General features: G+C 38.2%; 2 protein-coding genes across 4 annotated transcripts; one reads left to right on the forward strand and one right to left on the reverse strand.

Annotated features, from left to right (window-relative positions):
- Positions 1-7,200: 7,200 nt before the first annotated feature.
- LOC113226297 (L-threonine ammonia-lyase-like) lies at positions 7,201-17,108 on the forward strand. 3 transcript variants are annotated; one of them, XM_026458874.1, is made up of 10 exons: positions 7,201-7,210; positions 7,761-7,859; positions 8,376-8,446; positions 8,524-8,656; positions 11,348-11,499; positions 11,915-12,077; positions 12,651-12,806; positions 13,239-13,375; positions 13,800-14,025; positions 16,915-17,108. In XM_026458874.1, the coding sequence occupies exons 1-10, from the start codon at positions 7,208-7,210 to the stop codon at positions 17,047-17,049; spliced, it is 1,275 nt and encodes a 424-aa protein (XP_026314659.1). In that variant the 5' UTR covers positions 7,201-7,207; the 3' UTR covers positions 17,050-17,108. The 3 variants fall into 3 exon arrangements, 2 of the variants coding, with proteins under 2 accessions (XP_026314659.1, XP_026314658.1); XR_003310085.1 differs by lacking the exon at positions 7,201-7,210 and adding an exon at positions 7,627-7,647 and having other exon boundaries at positions 13,805-14,025; positions 16,915-17,045; XM_026458873.1 differs by lacking the exon at positions 7,201-7,210 and adding an exon at positions 7,627-7,647.
- An 82-nt stretch (positions 17,109-17,190) lies between these two features.
- LOC113226308 (40S ribosomal protein S25) lies at positions 17,191-17,877 on the reverse strand (the record flags this gene model as incomplete). Its single annotated transcript, XM_026458889.1, is given in 2 exon segments — positions 17,191-17,272; positions 17,696-17,877. Coding segments are annotated over 2 exon segments (264 nt in total), but the record flags the coding sequence as incomplete, so codon positions are not given.
- Between the last annotated feature and the right edge of the window lie 6 nt (positions 17,878-17,883).

Below are 17,883 nucleotides of genomic sequence, written 5' to 3' on the forward strand. Positions count from 1 at the left end.
TCAATAAATACAGTGTTTTAATTATAACTAAATAAGCAAACACCACAGCAAGATAATGCCAGACAGTATATAAGTACTGGGTATACGTATTATAATATTACTTGTACTGCTTACCTATTCATGAGTGATTCTAGCGTGGTACTCATAAGCAGGATGTTTTTATTTCTATCTTCTATATACGGTCACCATTGGAATAATAGGTAGGTAGGTTAAGTACCACCTGTAAAACCATTTCTTGAGGAAAGTGATGATTGAAAGGGTCTCAGGACTTAAATCACAGCAATATAAAGACATTAATAAGACAATTATAGTCGGATAAAATTTAATTTTGTGGTCGCTTAAAGATTATTACCGCAACTAACTATAAACCGTGAGAAAAAATGTAAGTATATTATTATTACAATACAGCACGGAATAAACAAACTTCTCAATTATTCATCATCATTTCAACCGAAAGACGTACACTGTTGGACATATGCTTCCCTTAGAATCGCCACAACTACCAGTCTCTTGGCTGCTCAAGGATCTTCTGATCTTCCTCTTTACAGATCTGCTTTGTAACTTTGACTTTTTCAGTTGATAACGGAGCTGAGCCAGATAATAAAAAAGTAGCACCGAGCCAGAGAACAAAAAATAATGGGAATGGTCACTGTGCCCTCCCTAGCTTTAGATACCGCACCACGCCTCGCACATTGACGGTCAAATTGACTGAATGGCAACAAGGCTGTCGGCGAACCGTTTTTGCGTTAAGATGGCTTCGATATTTGAATATAGTTATCATTTATTCATTACGATGTTATATATTAACGTACTAGTTTCACGTTAATATATAACATCATTGTACGTTACTATTTAGAACGGTCGTGAATTGTTCTGTGTACGGATGTTTATCATCATCTAAACGGGATAAAGAGAGGAGATCCTTTTGTTATCCGAAAGATGAAACGAAGATGAAAAAACTTATATCTAAGACTCATTCAGTTATTGTTTTCTTCATTTAATTAGTGCAGAGTAATATAAACTCATTTGCAAAAAAAACTGGCACTTTTGATTTTTTCCCTGCCTGAAATAATTACAATACGAAAAAGGTTTATTCATTCAAAAATGTCACTGGCTTGATAGTTAAGTGTCCTCATTTGTAAAAACATTCGTTCCAAATTCAAATTTAAGAGATAAAGAAAATTAGGGTAGCCCGGTTTAAGACGACGCACTTAAGGTTTGAGACGGTGTAAAATGAAAACAAAAGTGCTAGAAAATCAGCTAGTGAGTATTGTGTTACATTTTATAGTCTACTCGTCTGACTCTTACAAACTAACGTGCAATGTAGTTATATATAATGTGGTTGTAATTGATAAAAAAGTACAAAGTGGGATTTGCGTACTCTTACACTGTACTATGGTTAAGCGTACGCATGTGCGTCGTTAAGAGTACGCAACACCTTTTTTGATAGGACTTCGTTTATCGGTTACACGAATCACCTTTCTAGTAATGTGATTTTTTTTGTCTCCGTATGCATGGCTTTGTTCATGGAGAGCTGAGAAGAGTCTACTTGTGGCACGGACATACCTCAGTTAGAGTGGTGGTGGTGCTTTAGGCGCACTTGCAGCCGATATTTCAGGCAGATTCGCAGCACATGCCTCAGGTCCGTTAAACCTTTAAAAATACTAGACTCTCGCAAAAGGTTTCAGTTGATTTAGAACGAGGCATAGCGACAGAAATTTACGTTGAGTTGCGTACTCTTGCACACTTCAGCCATTTCAGAATAAAACTGCTACTAACCCCATACGTTGCAAGTGACCAGAATCGTTTGCAGTTTGATCTGTAGACGAGTTTTTGGGCGAATTGATACAAAGTCAGTTTTAAAAAAATATGCTTGGTTTAGTCTCATTAACAATTTCAAAATACCAAACATTTTTATGCAAATACATAAACATTTCAAGAATTAGGTAGTTTCTTGGTTTTTTGAACATTATTGAAATTATTTTAGTTCATCGACGAATTAAAAAAAATTAATAAACACAATTAGTCATCATTGTCAATTTAATATCAACAATAAGAAAAATTATACCAAAAACAAAATATACCAACGAATTATTATTACATAAATAAGTAATGTACGACAAATCGCGAGTTGAATGTGTCATTATCTTTTTTTTTCATCGAAAGAAAAGTTAGGTGCACCCTGGGTGCACCACTCCATCGCTTACAAGCTCCATCGTTAAGTTCGAATTTTAAAAAACTTTTCCACGCTAGCGTGCAAAAAACGCTTTTGCGCGCAAATTCTAATGAAAAAGAAAGCCTTTCCAAGCTAGTGAGATGAAAAATAAATTCCACTGTTTGAGAAAACGATATTCTGAACAACACAAATATGGCGACGGCAGGCGAACATAAGAACACAATCGAGCTGAGCCTGCCCGCACGAACTACTTTTGTAATCGTGAAAATAGAAAGGGCAGCAAATTTAAATTTTGCCCCGGGCGGCAGAAATCATCACTACGCCACTGTGTCGTTTTAACATTATTTTAGATCTTTTCGTCAAAACTCAAAATGTAATTAATTCTTGTTATTATTAATTCTTCGAACTTGGACATCGACTTGGACGTGGACATGCTACTTATCTGTTGGATAATATGAAGATGAGAGTTTAAGGTAGGGCGCCTTCAAATTAGACGCTTAGCATCTAATTAAATCAGTAAAATGTAAATAAGCTAAATGAAAATTATATGTTTAGTAGTGTGTAGTAACTATTAAACAATCTGTGGTAGTGGCACTGCTGCAGCAGCGCACAGTGTTTTTTGACCCGAAAAACGGACGTGCTTTTTATTCGCCTATTCGTTAGAAAAAGTCATCCTGAAACCAAGAGTAGAAGTCCCGTGTGTCAACTTTGTATTATATTATTATGTACATTAACGAAGATATAATTTTTTAAATTATTTTCTATGCTATCCATAAAAATCATAGAAATCGTTGTATCTTTAAATACACTCACTTTTTATTCAGTTTCTATTTGTATAACACCTTAAATGAGGCACATTATAATCAAAACGACTCATCCGAAGAACAAAGTCCGATGTGATTATAGCGAGAAGAGAATAAGTACCTACGTTACGAGAATAATTTCCTTATTCAAACTAAGGCTTATGTAAAGGTGTTTTGAAAATTTATATATCTTATTTCTTTCGAAAATATAAAATCGAACAATGGTCGATCTGACATGCACAGCGAAGATGAACGGACGAAGTGTACTATGTCCTGACAACAAGTAGTTTTGCACATAGATCTTTGTTCTACGGATGAGTCGAAAACACGAACAGTTTATCGGTATTTAACACGAAGTTACAAGCAATTTAATATATTTTTATTATTTTTATTTCACGAATTTATTTCAAAGTATTGGGATTCAGATTTAGGTTAAGAACACTTCCTGAAAAAATTTAGTACAAATCTTACACGATTCAGAAATAACGGGTTTCCAAAGTTTGTGTGTTAGGGTTGTCACCTGACGTAATTTTCAACATACGTTTTGCTATAATATAATAATAATAACGCACACACTCGACATAGCCCCGCACTAGGGAAACCCTGTGTCGCGGATGCCATGGACACACACATAGACCACCACAAATTACACCCAAACTCACGAGAGAAATAAATGAAGGCCATACAAATATTTCTCCCGGCCCGGGAATCGAACCTGGGACCTCTGCTATTAAGCAATTCCTTGGAATAAATATTCGTATTGTCAGTTAATTAGTAGTAACTCACAAACATCGAATGTTAGTTGGACTTGTAAGTATTTGTTATACCTGCAAAGATAATAAAATAACGATGTACTTCGTTTTCTAAAACCAGTTTTTGGTACGATTCTGAAGATTTAAATGAGGAAGACGTGAATGTGAAATGGGATGCTTTTTTTAATTTAGTTATTTTTCAAAAATTTATACTTTTTACAAAAATCTATCTCCCGACAAACTGGAAACTGTTGGCGAGCACGCTCTTACACAATTATAGTTCTACTTAATGATTAACTAAGTACCTAGCAGTGAGAAGGTACTTCTCATGTAGATCAAACTTACCTATTTAACAAAATAACAATAACAATACAAATGCAAGTTCCTCCTTACAGCAACAAAATATTTATTTTTTAACTATTTATCTTTTCTTTAGTTACATGTCGGCATTCCATAGTATAGAAACAACCACCAGTAATAAAATTGTGAAAAAAAAATTAGTTTAAAAACAATTTAAACTTTAGGACACACGGAGGAAAACAAACTATCGTAACAAAGTTAACAAAATACTATCGCATCAGTCGTTCCTTTGTTTTAAATTTGAATTTAGAACACAGAAAAAATGTACCAGGAACAAATTGCGTTTAAATCTTTTTCATATAATCAGTACTTACCCGCTCATTGACTTACAATTATATGGACGTCGGGTCCGCGCTAAAAAGCGTCCGAACTTATAGGGCGTTAAAATCGTATACAGAGCGTCATTCACGCTTTAGTCTTCGTTTGTTCGACTGACAGCGAAGCAAGCAAAATTAGACAGTACTGGGATGACATTACAATTTAAATTCAACGTTTTAGCTTTTTCATATTCCTTTACATGTCACTACGTTTAAATAGGTTGACTTGGGACATTTTTTTCGTGGTTTTTGTATTAGACCCGTCGTCCATTTATTTGTATGTCAATGCTTACCCTAGACAGTGTTGATGTGTGTACTAGAAAGTTGGATTAATGACAGTTGTGAAGATTTGCCCACGGAAAATGAAATTTAGGTCCGGTTAATTTAAAAGCAATATGACGGACCTTTAGGACGCGCCGCGACTAAAATCAAGCCGCTTGCTTTTACACATTATCTATTCGAATATGGTATTATTTGTTAATCCAAGATGGCGGACACGACTTTCTCAATTAAGATTAACAAGGTTATCGTCTTCGGTGTTTTAGTGGGTAGACATTACAACATACAAATGGCATTTACAGTGGGCGCAGTGGCAGTGCCCCTTAAATCTTTGCGACTTAAAACTTTGAAAGGCACTGCAACTGTTATGGACAACATGTCACTTACCACCAGGCGCCCGACTTGTTCGTCTCGTCACATAAAAAAAATTCTAAATCCTAAATGGCAGGCCGGACTTTCAAATGAAATCAATAATTACAGGTATCGTTTTCGAGGTATTTGGGGGTGCACATTACTAATATAGCACTTATTTCTACATCCAAGATGGCGGACACGATTTTAAAAAAAAATGCACTATGGGTATCCTTTTCGAGGTATTTGGGGATGCTCAATACGAATATGGCACTTATTTCCAAATCCAAGATGGCGAGCATGACTTTTCAAATAATGGCAAGTTGGGTATCGTTTCCGAGGTATTTGCGGGTGCTCATTACAAATATGGCACTTATGTCTAAATTCAAAATGGCGAGAACGACTTTTCAAATAATGGCAAGTTGGGTATCGTTTTCGAGGTATTTCGGGGTGCTCATTACGAATATTGTACTTATTTCTAAATCCAAGATGGCGGGCATGATTTTTCAAATAATGGCAAGTTGGGTATCGTTTTCGAGGTACTTGGGGATGCTCATTAGGAATTTAGCATTTATTTCTAAATCCAAGATGATTGATACGACTATTCAAATAAAACCAATATGAGTATCATTTTCATTGGCATTTAATTAGCTATTTTGTTTAGGTATTGTATCAAGTCAATAAAGGATTGAATCAATAATTCATAATCATCAACCCCGATAACAGCTAAAACGATACCCGATATTGCTTTTATTTGAACAGTCGTGTCCGCCATCTTGGGCTTTTTCTAAGCTTTTATTTCTTAAATGCTATATTCGTGGTGAACACCCCCCAAATTCCTCGAAAACTATACCCAACTTGTCATTATTTGGTAAGCCGTGCTCGCCATCTTGGATTTAGAAATAAGTACAATATTCGTAATGAAATACCTCGAAAACGATACCCAACTTGCCATTATTTGAAAAGTCGTTCTCGCCATCTTGAATTTAGACATAAGTGCCATATTCGTAATGAGCACCCCCAAATACCTCGGAAACGATACCCAACTTGCCATTATTTGAAAAGTCATGCTCGCCATCTTGGATTTAGAAATAAGTGCCATATTCGTATTGAGCATCCCCAAATACCTCGAAAAGGCTACCCATAGTGCATTTTTTTGAAAAATCGTAGTCAACAGTTAATTTTGGCCAAAAAACGAAACTGAATCCATTATACAAAAGTACGTTCGTTCAATGTTCATGGCGTCACAAAGGATCACAAATATATTGCACCAAATAAAAGCCGCAATGTATTACAAATCATGAGGCATAAACTCGGTTGCATATTTATTTTCTCGAAATTCATACAACATCAAAATAATTGTATTTTGCGTTTTCGATTGATGTTTATCTGAGATATCGGTCGAGCGCGTTCTGAAGTGTAGCAACAGCAACTAAGTGTATTTCACTTACATTGGGCAGGCGAAGTACGTACACTTGCGGCGTCTATCTAGATATATATCTGTGGATTGCCCCCTCCTGTCCCCGTTAAAAAAATATACTACATGTATATATGAAAAATAAGATGTATACAATATATTACATACCATTTTTAAGTCTCAAAATTCTAACAGATTTTTATTTAAATTCACGTAAGCCTACATTAAAAATGCATTTTTAAAATAAATTTATGAGAAATCATAATCAATAAAAAAAGTGATGATTGACAACCCTAAAATCAAAATTATCAGAAAAAACTTTAGAAGTGCATAACTCCCATATCCTGAGAGATTGGGTTCTGGTCTTTTTGTAGTCATTAGTATGGTTGTTATTAGTAATTAGAAAAATTTCCATATACCTAGAATAAAGTTATAAAAAAATAAAAAACCAAAAACACGGAAAACACTATTTTCTTGATTCATTTATTAGAAATATTTATTTGTAGTTATTGTCAAATTTAGAAAAAACAAAAAATATTTAAAAAGATATCTTCATTAATGTACAAAATTGACACACGGGAGTTCTACTCATGGTTTCAGGATCACTTTCTCTACCGAATAGACGATTAAAAAGGCATGTCTGTTTTTCAGGTCAAAAAACATACTGTGCAGCGCCACAGACGCTCCACTGCAGCGCTTCTACAAGTGTCTAATTTTTTATTTATTTGCAGGCGCCCTTATGCCAGCGTGTTATGGTAGGTATTTACATGAACTTTAATTGATATCATTTATTACTTATATGACTATAATGACGCCACCTTTTCAGGATCAAAAATTATTAGTATTTTGTATGGAAAGTATAGGCTTCCCAGATTAGTATTGCTTAATTGTGTTGGCCTACCTCACGATTACCTCGAGGGTTCGAGACAAAAATGTCAAGATTCTCACATAGAGAAACCATTTTTGCTCATGTTTACATTGTTTGTGCTACTTTTTGAAATTGTCACTGGTATTTCTATTCTCTTTGACTCTTATTTAGAAATGATTAAAACATCAAACATTTATTATTGAAAATTTATTTACAACATATAATTTTAAAAATTTAATTAAATTTAATTACAAGTTTTTTGTTTCTGTCGCAAAATTTTTAGGCAACATCAAAATTTCAGTGAATTCCTAGTTTTTTACCATGGTTAGTACTGAATCCCAATAACCGATTCACATTTTTTGCAATCGCTTAGTATTAAGATACAAATATTTTCTACTCAAAAATCATCTTACCTAATACAAAATTTACTTCTTTAGGATCATGATAATGATAATTCTACATATCAATTAAACTATAAGGACATCAAGCAAGCCGCGGAGGCAATAGAAAACGGTGTTATACACACGCCGCTCTGCGTAAGGTTTACTTTGTATAAAAAATTAGTAGTAAAGTCAAAAGCTCAAAAACATATCATGCTTGAGCGTCATAAAGTTGAATTTAAATAAAGTTAAACTTGACGTGCTCTTGAACTTGTACTTGTTATACAATATACAGGGCTAATTCTAAAATACTAATAACCTGGCAGTGCTTTAAAACATACATATATTACTTACATCAGAAACCACACCTTTTGTTCCATGACTTTTAACAAAACATGATATATTTACCAAAAATAAACTTTTAAATTTATGTTGACACTTGTTAGATCTGAATTTAGTAAGTTCAAACGTGTAAGCGTCCCCCACACACGCTACAGCGTTTTGCTACACGCTACAGAGTTATCATCGTTTAGAGCAATTTATTTGAATATTTTTATTTTTGTAAAAAAAATCTTGGAATAAAAGTTGTTGTTTATGATCTTAGTGGTATAGCGAGGTACTGCGAGGTTGTTTGTATCTTATAAAGAAAATTGTATACATTTGAAATTTTAGGAATCGAAACTCAGCAAGTTCATGGACTATAATATTTATTTAAAATGTGAGAACTTGCAGTACACAGGCAGGTAAGTGCAACGGTATTCGGAAGTACTCGTAGTTATGCGTTTTTATGAAAAGCTACTTATATTTTGCCTTGATTCAGTTGTGCGGAACGTGGTATACGAAACTTGTTTGTAACAACTCCAAACGATGTCTTTGAATGCGGTGTAATCGTGCCTTCTAGCGGCAATATGGCGATAAGTGCTGCTTACCATGGCGGGTTGTTGGGGGTGCCGGTAAACGCCTTTGTATTACTAAGCGCAAATAATAGCAAATACAACAATGTTTATGATGATCCTAATTCGGGTCACAACTAACTAAGTAAAGCTAATTGTGGTCAATGATTAGGTCATCAATAAAGTATCCTGTAGAGAAGCCCTATTTCGATTTATTAATCATATTATCTATTACGTAGAGATTTATTCAGTATACTTTCTGACTAGTTATTTTCAGTAGGAAGGTAATTTCTGCACTCCTTGTCATAACTAAATGCATTTCGGTAAACACTTTACTCGTCAAAATGTCAATACGCTGATTTTGCTTAGCAACATAACTGTAACTAAACAAGAAAGATATAAAAAAACTGATTACAGGGGTTGTAGATCGCGTTTCGCGGTCGGAAAAAGGTGTTCTACATATATAGATATAGCTACAAGAAGCAACATAGAGTTGTTAAAACCACCAAATATTTACCAATTACTGCGTCGTAAGATAGGAGTTTTCACCTAGGAAGTCTAAATTCTAATGGCGCCATGTAAGAAATGCAGTGGATAACCGACCTTTTACCGAAACAGAGAATAAATAAGTAACGTAAATGGTCTCTCTCCGCCCCGCCCCTCCTTAGCTTTAGATACCGCATCGAGCCCCGCATATTGACGGAAAGGCGGAAATATGCTAGTAGAACTTAAGAAAAAAAATTATTAACAATTTATTTACGAGGGGAGTTTTAGGCATTTTAGTTGGCATGATAGTCGTTGTGATCGCGCCCTAAAAATATTTTATTTAATACAAGATCTTGTAGCTATACAAGGAGCGACAGAGTTGTTAAAAAAATGTTAATCGATTACTTCTTTCGAATTCTGGATTTTCGGAAAGGAACATCTCTCTTTATTCTACTTATGAAAATAAATCGCCGTACATGGGTAAGGCCGTTAAAAATGGCACTCTTTAGTCGTGTTTAAAAGTAAAACAGCTTTTTTTAATGTATAAATATAATCTAGTGTGAACATTTAAAATACGACATTTCTGCTGGTAGTTCGAATTTATGGACTGTTATGCCGTGTTTTTGCATTATAACTATCTATATACGTGTATTTTTTTCGACCTTTTTCCGACCATTGCTGATCACAGATATGTCAATAACACATTTCGCTAAGAAAGTCGATAAGTTTATTACGAAAAGGAGGACAGATTTGGTCCCGTTTTATCATACTGCCCTCGGAACGAAAAAAGGCACAACGGCTGTGTAAAGTAGGGGAGAGGAGGGTGAACGTTCCGATTTTCAAATAACTTGCAGTTTTATACTGAAAATGAAGGATTTGATTTTCAACATGTGGAAATGTTGAACAAATGTTTATCGCTTTTTGTAATAGTAAAGTCACTTCTACTAATATCTCAATAGTCTTTTTCATAGAGGCAAATTTTTGACAAATTTCGGAGCGGAACATTCAGGCCCGCATTGGGGCGCGTTGTTCCGCCTTTGAGACAAATTGTTCCGCCTAGATTATGACAGAATAACAAAGATTTTCTTAAATAAAATCACCTATTTTATAATTGTACGTATGTAATGTTTATATTATGGACACCAAACTTAAAAAAAAAATAACCACATTCTTATTCATCAGTACCTAATATTATTCATCGCTCATTTCTTCATCTGAAACACAGTTGAGACACACATAAGTAACTCTATCATCTTGTCTAAATATTTCACATGAGCCTGTTTTTAGTTTGGCATCCTTAAAACAAAGAAAAATGGTCATAAAAATTTTAAGTATGATTGCAGGTCCATTGGGGAAAGTTGTTCCTAGGAACAACCAGCCCCTCGAGAGAGGAAGTTATAGCCCTTATATATTTATACTTTACTTACTTTATTATACTTATAGCAAATTACGTTTTTATACCAAGACTGACATACCGGCAAAGTAACAGAATCAATAAAAAAATTACTCAAATAATAAGATTCCTTATAATATCAGTACAATTTAGAAAAGTTACGTGTGAATCGGCCCATAATAAACAAAGATAGTCCAAAAAATTTAAACAAGAAAAGATTTACTTATGTGCATTGACTTACACTTATGTGTATGTATTTTGACAGCTCCACGCACATAGCCACACGTCATCGCCGGAGTTACTGAAATGGCTGCCGGCAAGACGCTTCACCTGACGCTTTAACGACGCGCTTCACATGTATTGCTACATATTTTACTTGTAAAGTTATTGCCGTGAGAACACCTTACCCCGGGAACTACCAGTCTCCCTACGCATAGTTGTGCCTTTTTTCGTTACGAGGGCAGCATACATCTAACCATTAGGTTCAACGTGAGGTAGCAATGCAAAATGCACATAGCACACACACAAAACTATATACAAACTTCCATAATAAATTGATCGATGCTTTTCAGCGTTAACCTCGGTTAACAAAGTTTCCCAAAGTGAATATAAAAAATACGTGTTTTCAATTGTTTTTCGTTGTGGGCGTTGAAATTTTTTTGTCACGCCTATGAGGGCGGTGAGCCGGTGAGAAAAGTTTGGGAACCTATGATCTATAAGGTAGCAATTTACATAGGCACCTACCTACTCTGTAATCGATATACCTACCCAACTATTATAGGTAGTAAATTCAAACTTACTTTCGGTTTTAAATTCTTTAGGTGGAATGCTTTACGCATTTAGGTCTCTGAATTTGCTGTCTTTTACTCCAGGTAACAGTAGTTCTCCCCGAACGCACACCCCCTGCATACGCGCAGCATTGCTCGGAGTTCGGCGCCGACGTTGTGTTGTACGGTAACTCGTATGAGGACGCTTACGCTTACGCCAAGAAAGTGCACTTTGGTAGCAAGCAGATACTAATTAAGTACACCTTTGTCTTACTTATTACAATTTTGGGACTATTATCTTATCCACGGTAGCTACGGTGAGGCATTAGACAATGGTTCGAGTCCAGTCGGATCGACGAAATTTGTATTTCCGTTTGTTCGATCTGTGTATTAATAATAATAATAATACCATTTACTTACTAATATTTATATATACGATAACAGTTTATCGTATACAAAGTGTAACCAATTCTGTACATGACGTCTTTTATTATGGACTATTGCAAGTACTTAGTTATATGCCTGTTTTACCCGGATTAGATGAGTACGAAGCCATTGGTGCGAACTATAGAAGATAAATAAATAGGTCGGGACTCGGTTAGATCAGGGTGATGCGTTATCTAAGTCTACTGGACATAAATCGGCGAGACATAACATTGCCATACTTTGTAGTTCCGACAACCCATTGGTGATGGCGGGCATGGGTACAGTGGGCTTGGAGATAATAACGCAGCTTCCCGAAGCTGACGCTGTGATCGTGCCAGTAGCCGGGGGTGGCTTGCTGGCGGGAGTGCTCATAGCCTGCAAAAAACTTAAGTGCTCGACTCTTGTTTATGTAAGCATCTACATTCAATTTTTAGTAGCTATACCTAACAAAATTTTCTTGTAAGTACGCGCTATATAAGTTACATCAGAAATTTACTGTACTTACGTTTGAAGAAAGCTATTTTGCTGGTGGATAGGATTTAAGAACTTCGGCGAAATCAGTTGCATTAAGTGGAGTTCGGTTCTTATACGGAGTTGTTTAGCCATATAATAGAATATCAAACACTGCTTACAACCTTGGACTCTTAAAAGAAAATACTAACTGCTGGTGTACTTCTAAAAACGAACAATAGCGCGTCAATACCATAGTTTTAAAACCGAAGGGTCTACAACGGTGAATACAGCAGCTTAAACCGGTAAAACGGTGATAGTAAACTCTGAAGGTAACTGAGACGCCATTACAGATTATATAAAAACCAATTTTTTTATTATTAATAAACATTTTTTAATATCTTAAAAATGTGTAAAAACAAAATTCACTTCAGTCTTTCTCACTCATAACCTCGTTAGTGTACCTGTCAACGTCACAGTTACAGCTCACTAATGAGTACCCGGCTTTAAAAGTTTAAATACTTTGTAACAGGGTGTGGAGTGCGCTAAAATGCCCAAAATGATGAAAGCGCTGCAAGCAGGAAGGCCTGTCTCTGTGCCGGTGGTGCATAACCTGGCAGAGGGGCTCAGTGTGTCGATAATCGGAAACAATGCTTTTAATAATATCAAAGGCAGATTGGATCGAATGGTATGACGCCAGTCAAGTGCTTTAATTTAATAATACACTCTGCCATAGCCATAGTTATAAGCTATAGGTACAAAGTGTCAACTTATCAAATTGTTAATTTGATTGCTTTGACCTTCTCTCTAGAAATTAGAATCACTAACTCCCCCTTGAACTCCTGTTGTCAAACATTAGGCGAAAACAAAGGACACAATTCTGTTTGCTATGACACTGATAAAAAATGTGGACATAATAAATGTTGTTTATGTAATATAAACGTTGTGCTTGGTGCAATACACGCGTTAGTAATGTAAAGTAAAAGATAGAAGTAGAACTGATCAAAAACAACTCTGCCCTCGTAACGAAAAAAGGCACAACTATGCGTACTTTGTAGGATAGTTGTGCCCTTTTTCGTTCCGAGGGCAGAACTACTTTGTTATATTTTGATCGTTACAGTTAGTAGTAGAAGAGTCATACGTAGCAAAGGCGATCATAAGCATGCTCGAGAGCGAGCGGCTGGTTGCAGATGGCGCTGGAGTCTGCGCAATCGCAGCTGTGATGCAAGGTCTTGTGCCAGAATTGAAGGGAAAACGGTAAATTCGAGTAACTTACCGTCAATTAGGTAGAACGCTACAAATTCCAGGGCACCTCTGAATTTTTCGGAATTTATGTGCGGAATTTGAAATCGTAATGAAACCTTGTACGTTGAAGAAGGTTCACAACCCTCGGAAAACGTGTGAAGTCTCCATCCAAGCCGCATTGGGACGTGAAACCCTCGCGTGAGCATAAACCCGTGCCCAGCAGTGGGATGTATAAATGGGTTGATGATGATGATGACTAAAATCAGGAGATATGCAGAAGCGGTCTCTTGGTGGACTGTCTTTAATGACCGTCGCTTTATTTCATCTAACTAAACGACTATCTGTAACAAACGGATACAAAAGTAGACAAGGAGAGTGGAGATGGGTGATGAAAATCACGTAACAGGAGTGAGTGTAATTTTGTATTTGTTTACAGTACAGTCTGCATCGTAAGTGGCGGAAACATCGAGTCTGGCCGCTTAGCGCGCACGATACACAGGGGCCTTGGAGCGATGGGTCGTCTGTTGAGATTCTCAGTGCCCGTACATGATCATCGTTCAGGGCTTGAGGAGTTGGCGAAACTTATTTCTGAAGAGAATGGCGTGGTCAAGAATTTAATCACTGATCATACGTGGCTGCATGGCGACGTTGGGGCTACTTGGGTGAGTGAAGTGAAGGCATTGTACACGTTTTATTAGGGTGTCATAAACTATGAATAGGCAGGTGACAGGAATAGCCGAGCATAGGGTGCGCGAGAAGTCAAAGTCAAAGTCAAAGATTATTTATTCCATGGGTAAAATAAATTACTACTGAAGAGCTCCAGGACCCTATCAGCGGAGCAGCCTGACAAAGACTCACTCATCAGGCTTGCCTGGGCGGGAGATAAGATCCTGATAGAGGCCGCCAAAAGTAAAAACCTGAAGGAGACCATCTGGAGCGAGATCAAGAAAGCCTCCGATAACATCACGATGGCCATGGACTCCCTCCAGGCAACCTCTGCGGACGAGGAAACCCGCCGCCTCATGGCAGATAACAAGCGGATGAAGAGGGAGCTAGCTGCACTGAGAGCTGAGGTGGCGGCTCTCCGAACGGCCTTTTCGGAGAGGATAAAGCCCCGCAGGATCTGTGTCTCGTGCCGACCCTCTGCCATTCCACAGGATCTGGAGGAAATAGTCGAGGACCTAAAGAGGAACCTCCTAGTCTCCCTGGGTGAAATGATAAACGTTCGCCTAGGTGAGATAGAGAAACGCCTCCCACCGGAGCCAATCTTGAGGCCGCCTCTGGCGGTCGATAGAAGGAGAGAGGCGGCAAACAGCTCAACCCCCAGGCCAAGCGCAGATTTCCTGCCTCAGGCGCAGCGCCCTATGGCCAAGACTCGCTCAGCCGCCATTGCGGCCGCCGCTACTGCCGTCGCCCCCAGGATGCCTCCCACCGCAGCGGCCCTCGAGCTCACCTCAGGCCCTCCCCGGTGCGAAGCGCGCCTGCCGGCCCGCGGCCCAAGAAGGCCAAGAAGAAGGCCCCCCCGCGGAAGGCTGCTACCGCCCCTTCTGGGGCGGCCCCGCCGCCTCCGCCGCTCCGCGTGGCGGCTACCGGCCGTCTGTTGGTGGGGTGGTCCTCCGCTGGGGTCCATGTCGGGCGTGGTTGCCGCCATGCTCCGTAGCGAGGAGTCCTGGGAGGCGGTGGCCTCCTTTTGCGGAGAGGTTATGTCGCAAAAGGTCGCGGAGCGGGTGCGCGAGTACGCGGCAGACGCGCACCCGCTTCGGCGTAGACGTACGGGGAAAAGGCGAAGGCAGTTCGCTTCTTGCCTGATCCCCTAGTGAGGCCAGCGGGCTCTGGATAGAGACTCCGGAGCCTGCATTGCACGGCCTCGCTCGTCTGGGGGTCGGGTCGGAGGGACAACTGACCTGCCCCTCTGTTGGCGCGGGAGCCCTGGCGCAAACCAGGGCGGCCGGGCGGGGCGTCGTGGTGAACGTGCACCGGCCCCACGGCGCCGACTCAACCGACGGGAGGTAAACCCGGGGGGGTTTTAATGGGGTAGGCCCTCCAGTCTGGAGGGAGAGTCCCAACAGAACCCCTGAGTCTCCCTGGGCTCAGGGGTATCTATAAAAATTTCCCCCGTAAAAAAAAGGTGACAGGAATAAAATTGGTGTCTGATGAGTGTTGTCTTATTCTGTGGGGTAAAATATGGCAAAAAATAACGATAGACTTTCTTGGTAAAACGATAAGGCACCGCATTAGTGATACTTATGATATCTACATCCATCTGCTTCTTGAGACATAACGTTGAGTGTTGAGGCAGTTAGTGACGCCGCGATACATCAATTTCAAAACTTCGTAACTTCAGTTTTGGAAGAAATTCCTTTTTTATTCTTCAAGCGCAATATCGGGCAACAGATCTTTTTTTGGTTACAATAAAATAAAGATAGACATAGGTAGTCATAAAATTATTTCTAGTAATTCTGTTTTTTGTGTCTACATTCAAAAGTTCATCTTAGGCGTTACAAGGCTTATGAATTAAGCGGACGATACATTTTGTACTAAATTTACGGTAGAAAGAGTGCTGCAATAGGTAAGTGTCTATTCAGCAGAAGCATCTATTCCTACTTCGGTTCACACCGCGAACTAAGCTAACCTAACTAAAGTAACCCGACGATCTTGCTAAGCTATGTAAAATGTTGTGTGTCCGTCAGGATGGCTGCACCAAACGAGATATATAAATCAAACTGCTCATTTACTACCTATTTAGTACCTTTATTGACATATTTTCTACCTTAGCGCTATCGGAAATAATTTGCTTGGAATATTCTAAGCGCCTGCAAAAATGTGATTAGCACTTACACGGAGAAGATAAGCCGTCTTTTTAGAAGATAACTTTTGCAAAGGCATATTTTTTTAAATAACTTTTTAAAGCAGCTTCATAAAATAGTGAAAAAAAAGTATAAAAAAAGTTTAGGTAGAACTTAGATAGTAAATAGTTATATAAAAAAAGTAAGTTATGTACTGCTAGAACCATGAAAAACATCATCAGATGACCGCAGAATGGCTGGCTGCTTTATTTCTTTAATATTTCCGTTAGCGTTAAGGTAATGTACTAAATAGTAGAAAATAGGTAGTAAATAATGAGCAGTTTAATTTTTTATACCTCGTTAGGTCCAGCCACCCTTTTTTTTGACGGGGGGAAATCTTTATGGATACCCCTGAGCCCAGGGAGACTCAGGGGTTATGTTGGGACTCTCCCTTCAGACTGGAGGGCATACCCCACTAAAACCCCCCCGGGTTTCCCTTTCGCCGGTTGAGTCGGCGCCGTGGGATCGGTGAACATTCACCACGACGATGTCCAGCCACCCTGACAGACACAATACCACCCTTCTCTCTCTCACATATCCATGTGTGTATCACGTCATTCTTAGCTTAGCTACAAAATTGGTTGCATGCAACTACGTGAGCAAAGTTAGCTTAGCTTCGGTCACGGTGTAGCCTACGCATAAGAATGATATAGGCTATGGGGTGGATCTGACGAGTTACCATGACTGAAGCTATTCTTTTTACAGGCGAATGTGGTGGTTGAGACGGCTAATAATGAACACTGTTTGAATATTAAGGAGAGGGTTCGCGATGTATACCCAGTAGCAAAATTTGTCTTTGCCGACTTTGAGGATAGTAAGCACAGGATCCCTGGTCGATAAAATTTTTAATTGATCTTAATTTTCTATCTAACTTGTCAAAAAAATCTCTTTGTATGAGGTTGAAAATCTATGTAAATTGTGTATTCCAATTTAAAAAACTGAAACAAGTTTTGTGATTTTTTTAATTACTTATACATTAGTTTATGCTACTGGGTCATCTCCCTTGGTTGCGCGGGTGTAGATGACCTGTCTGTGGTGCTGTACTACCTGCTTAATTAATCCTGGAACAAAATAATATTATTTATAAACAGACAACACATAGCCAATCATTATTTAGCATGATAGGGATCAGACTCAATATATCAGTTGCTACTGTCATGGATTGTCCAGAGAAAATGATCCATCATAAAAAGTAGGCTACAAAATTTTTCATAGATGCTGAACCTCGTTTAGTTTTCCTGTTATTACAAAAAAATTGAAGATATTTTATAAGTGAAGTTAAACTACAACTTAAATTAAAAAAGAACTATACTTTGTATTAGCCATACCTACTTTACATTTACCTAAAGTTTTTATCAACAAAATGAGGAGTTCTCAACTCAACTGTTTTTTTTTGCATGTACCTTCCACGATCACTCCAACATTTGTGAACCGATTTCGATGAGGATCAAGTCTATAAATCTTAGGTGCAAATGAGTTTGTTACTTTTTCCCTGAGCTCAATGAGTGCTCTCCTCGCAAGGGATCCTCAAACCTTCAGCCTCTCAGATACGACAGCGGGAGTAATGAGCTTGTACTGGGGCACTTCTTTGTACAGCTTCTCGTATGTCGGCTTGTCAAACAAAACGTGGTTGTTCAACTTGTCACGGACTTTGCCTTTGGACCACTTCTGCAA

The sequence above is a fragment of the Hyposmocoma kahamanoa genome, unplaced genomic scaffold (assembly GCF_003589595.1).
Source record: "Hyposmocoma kahamanoa isolate Upper Pololo Valley unplaced genomic scaffold, ASM358959v1 187, whole genome shotgun sequence".
Classification (NCBI taxonomy): Eukaryota; Metazoa; Arthropoda; class Insecta; order Lepidoptera; family Cosmopterigidae; genus Hyposmocoma; species Hyposmocoma kahamanoa.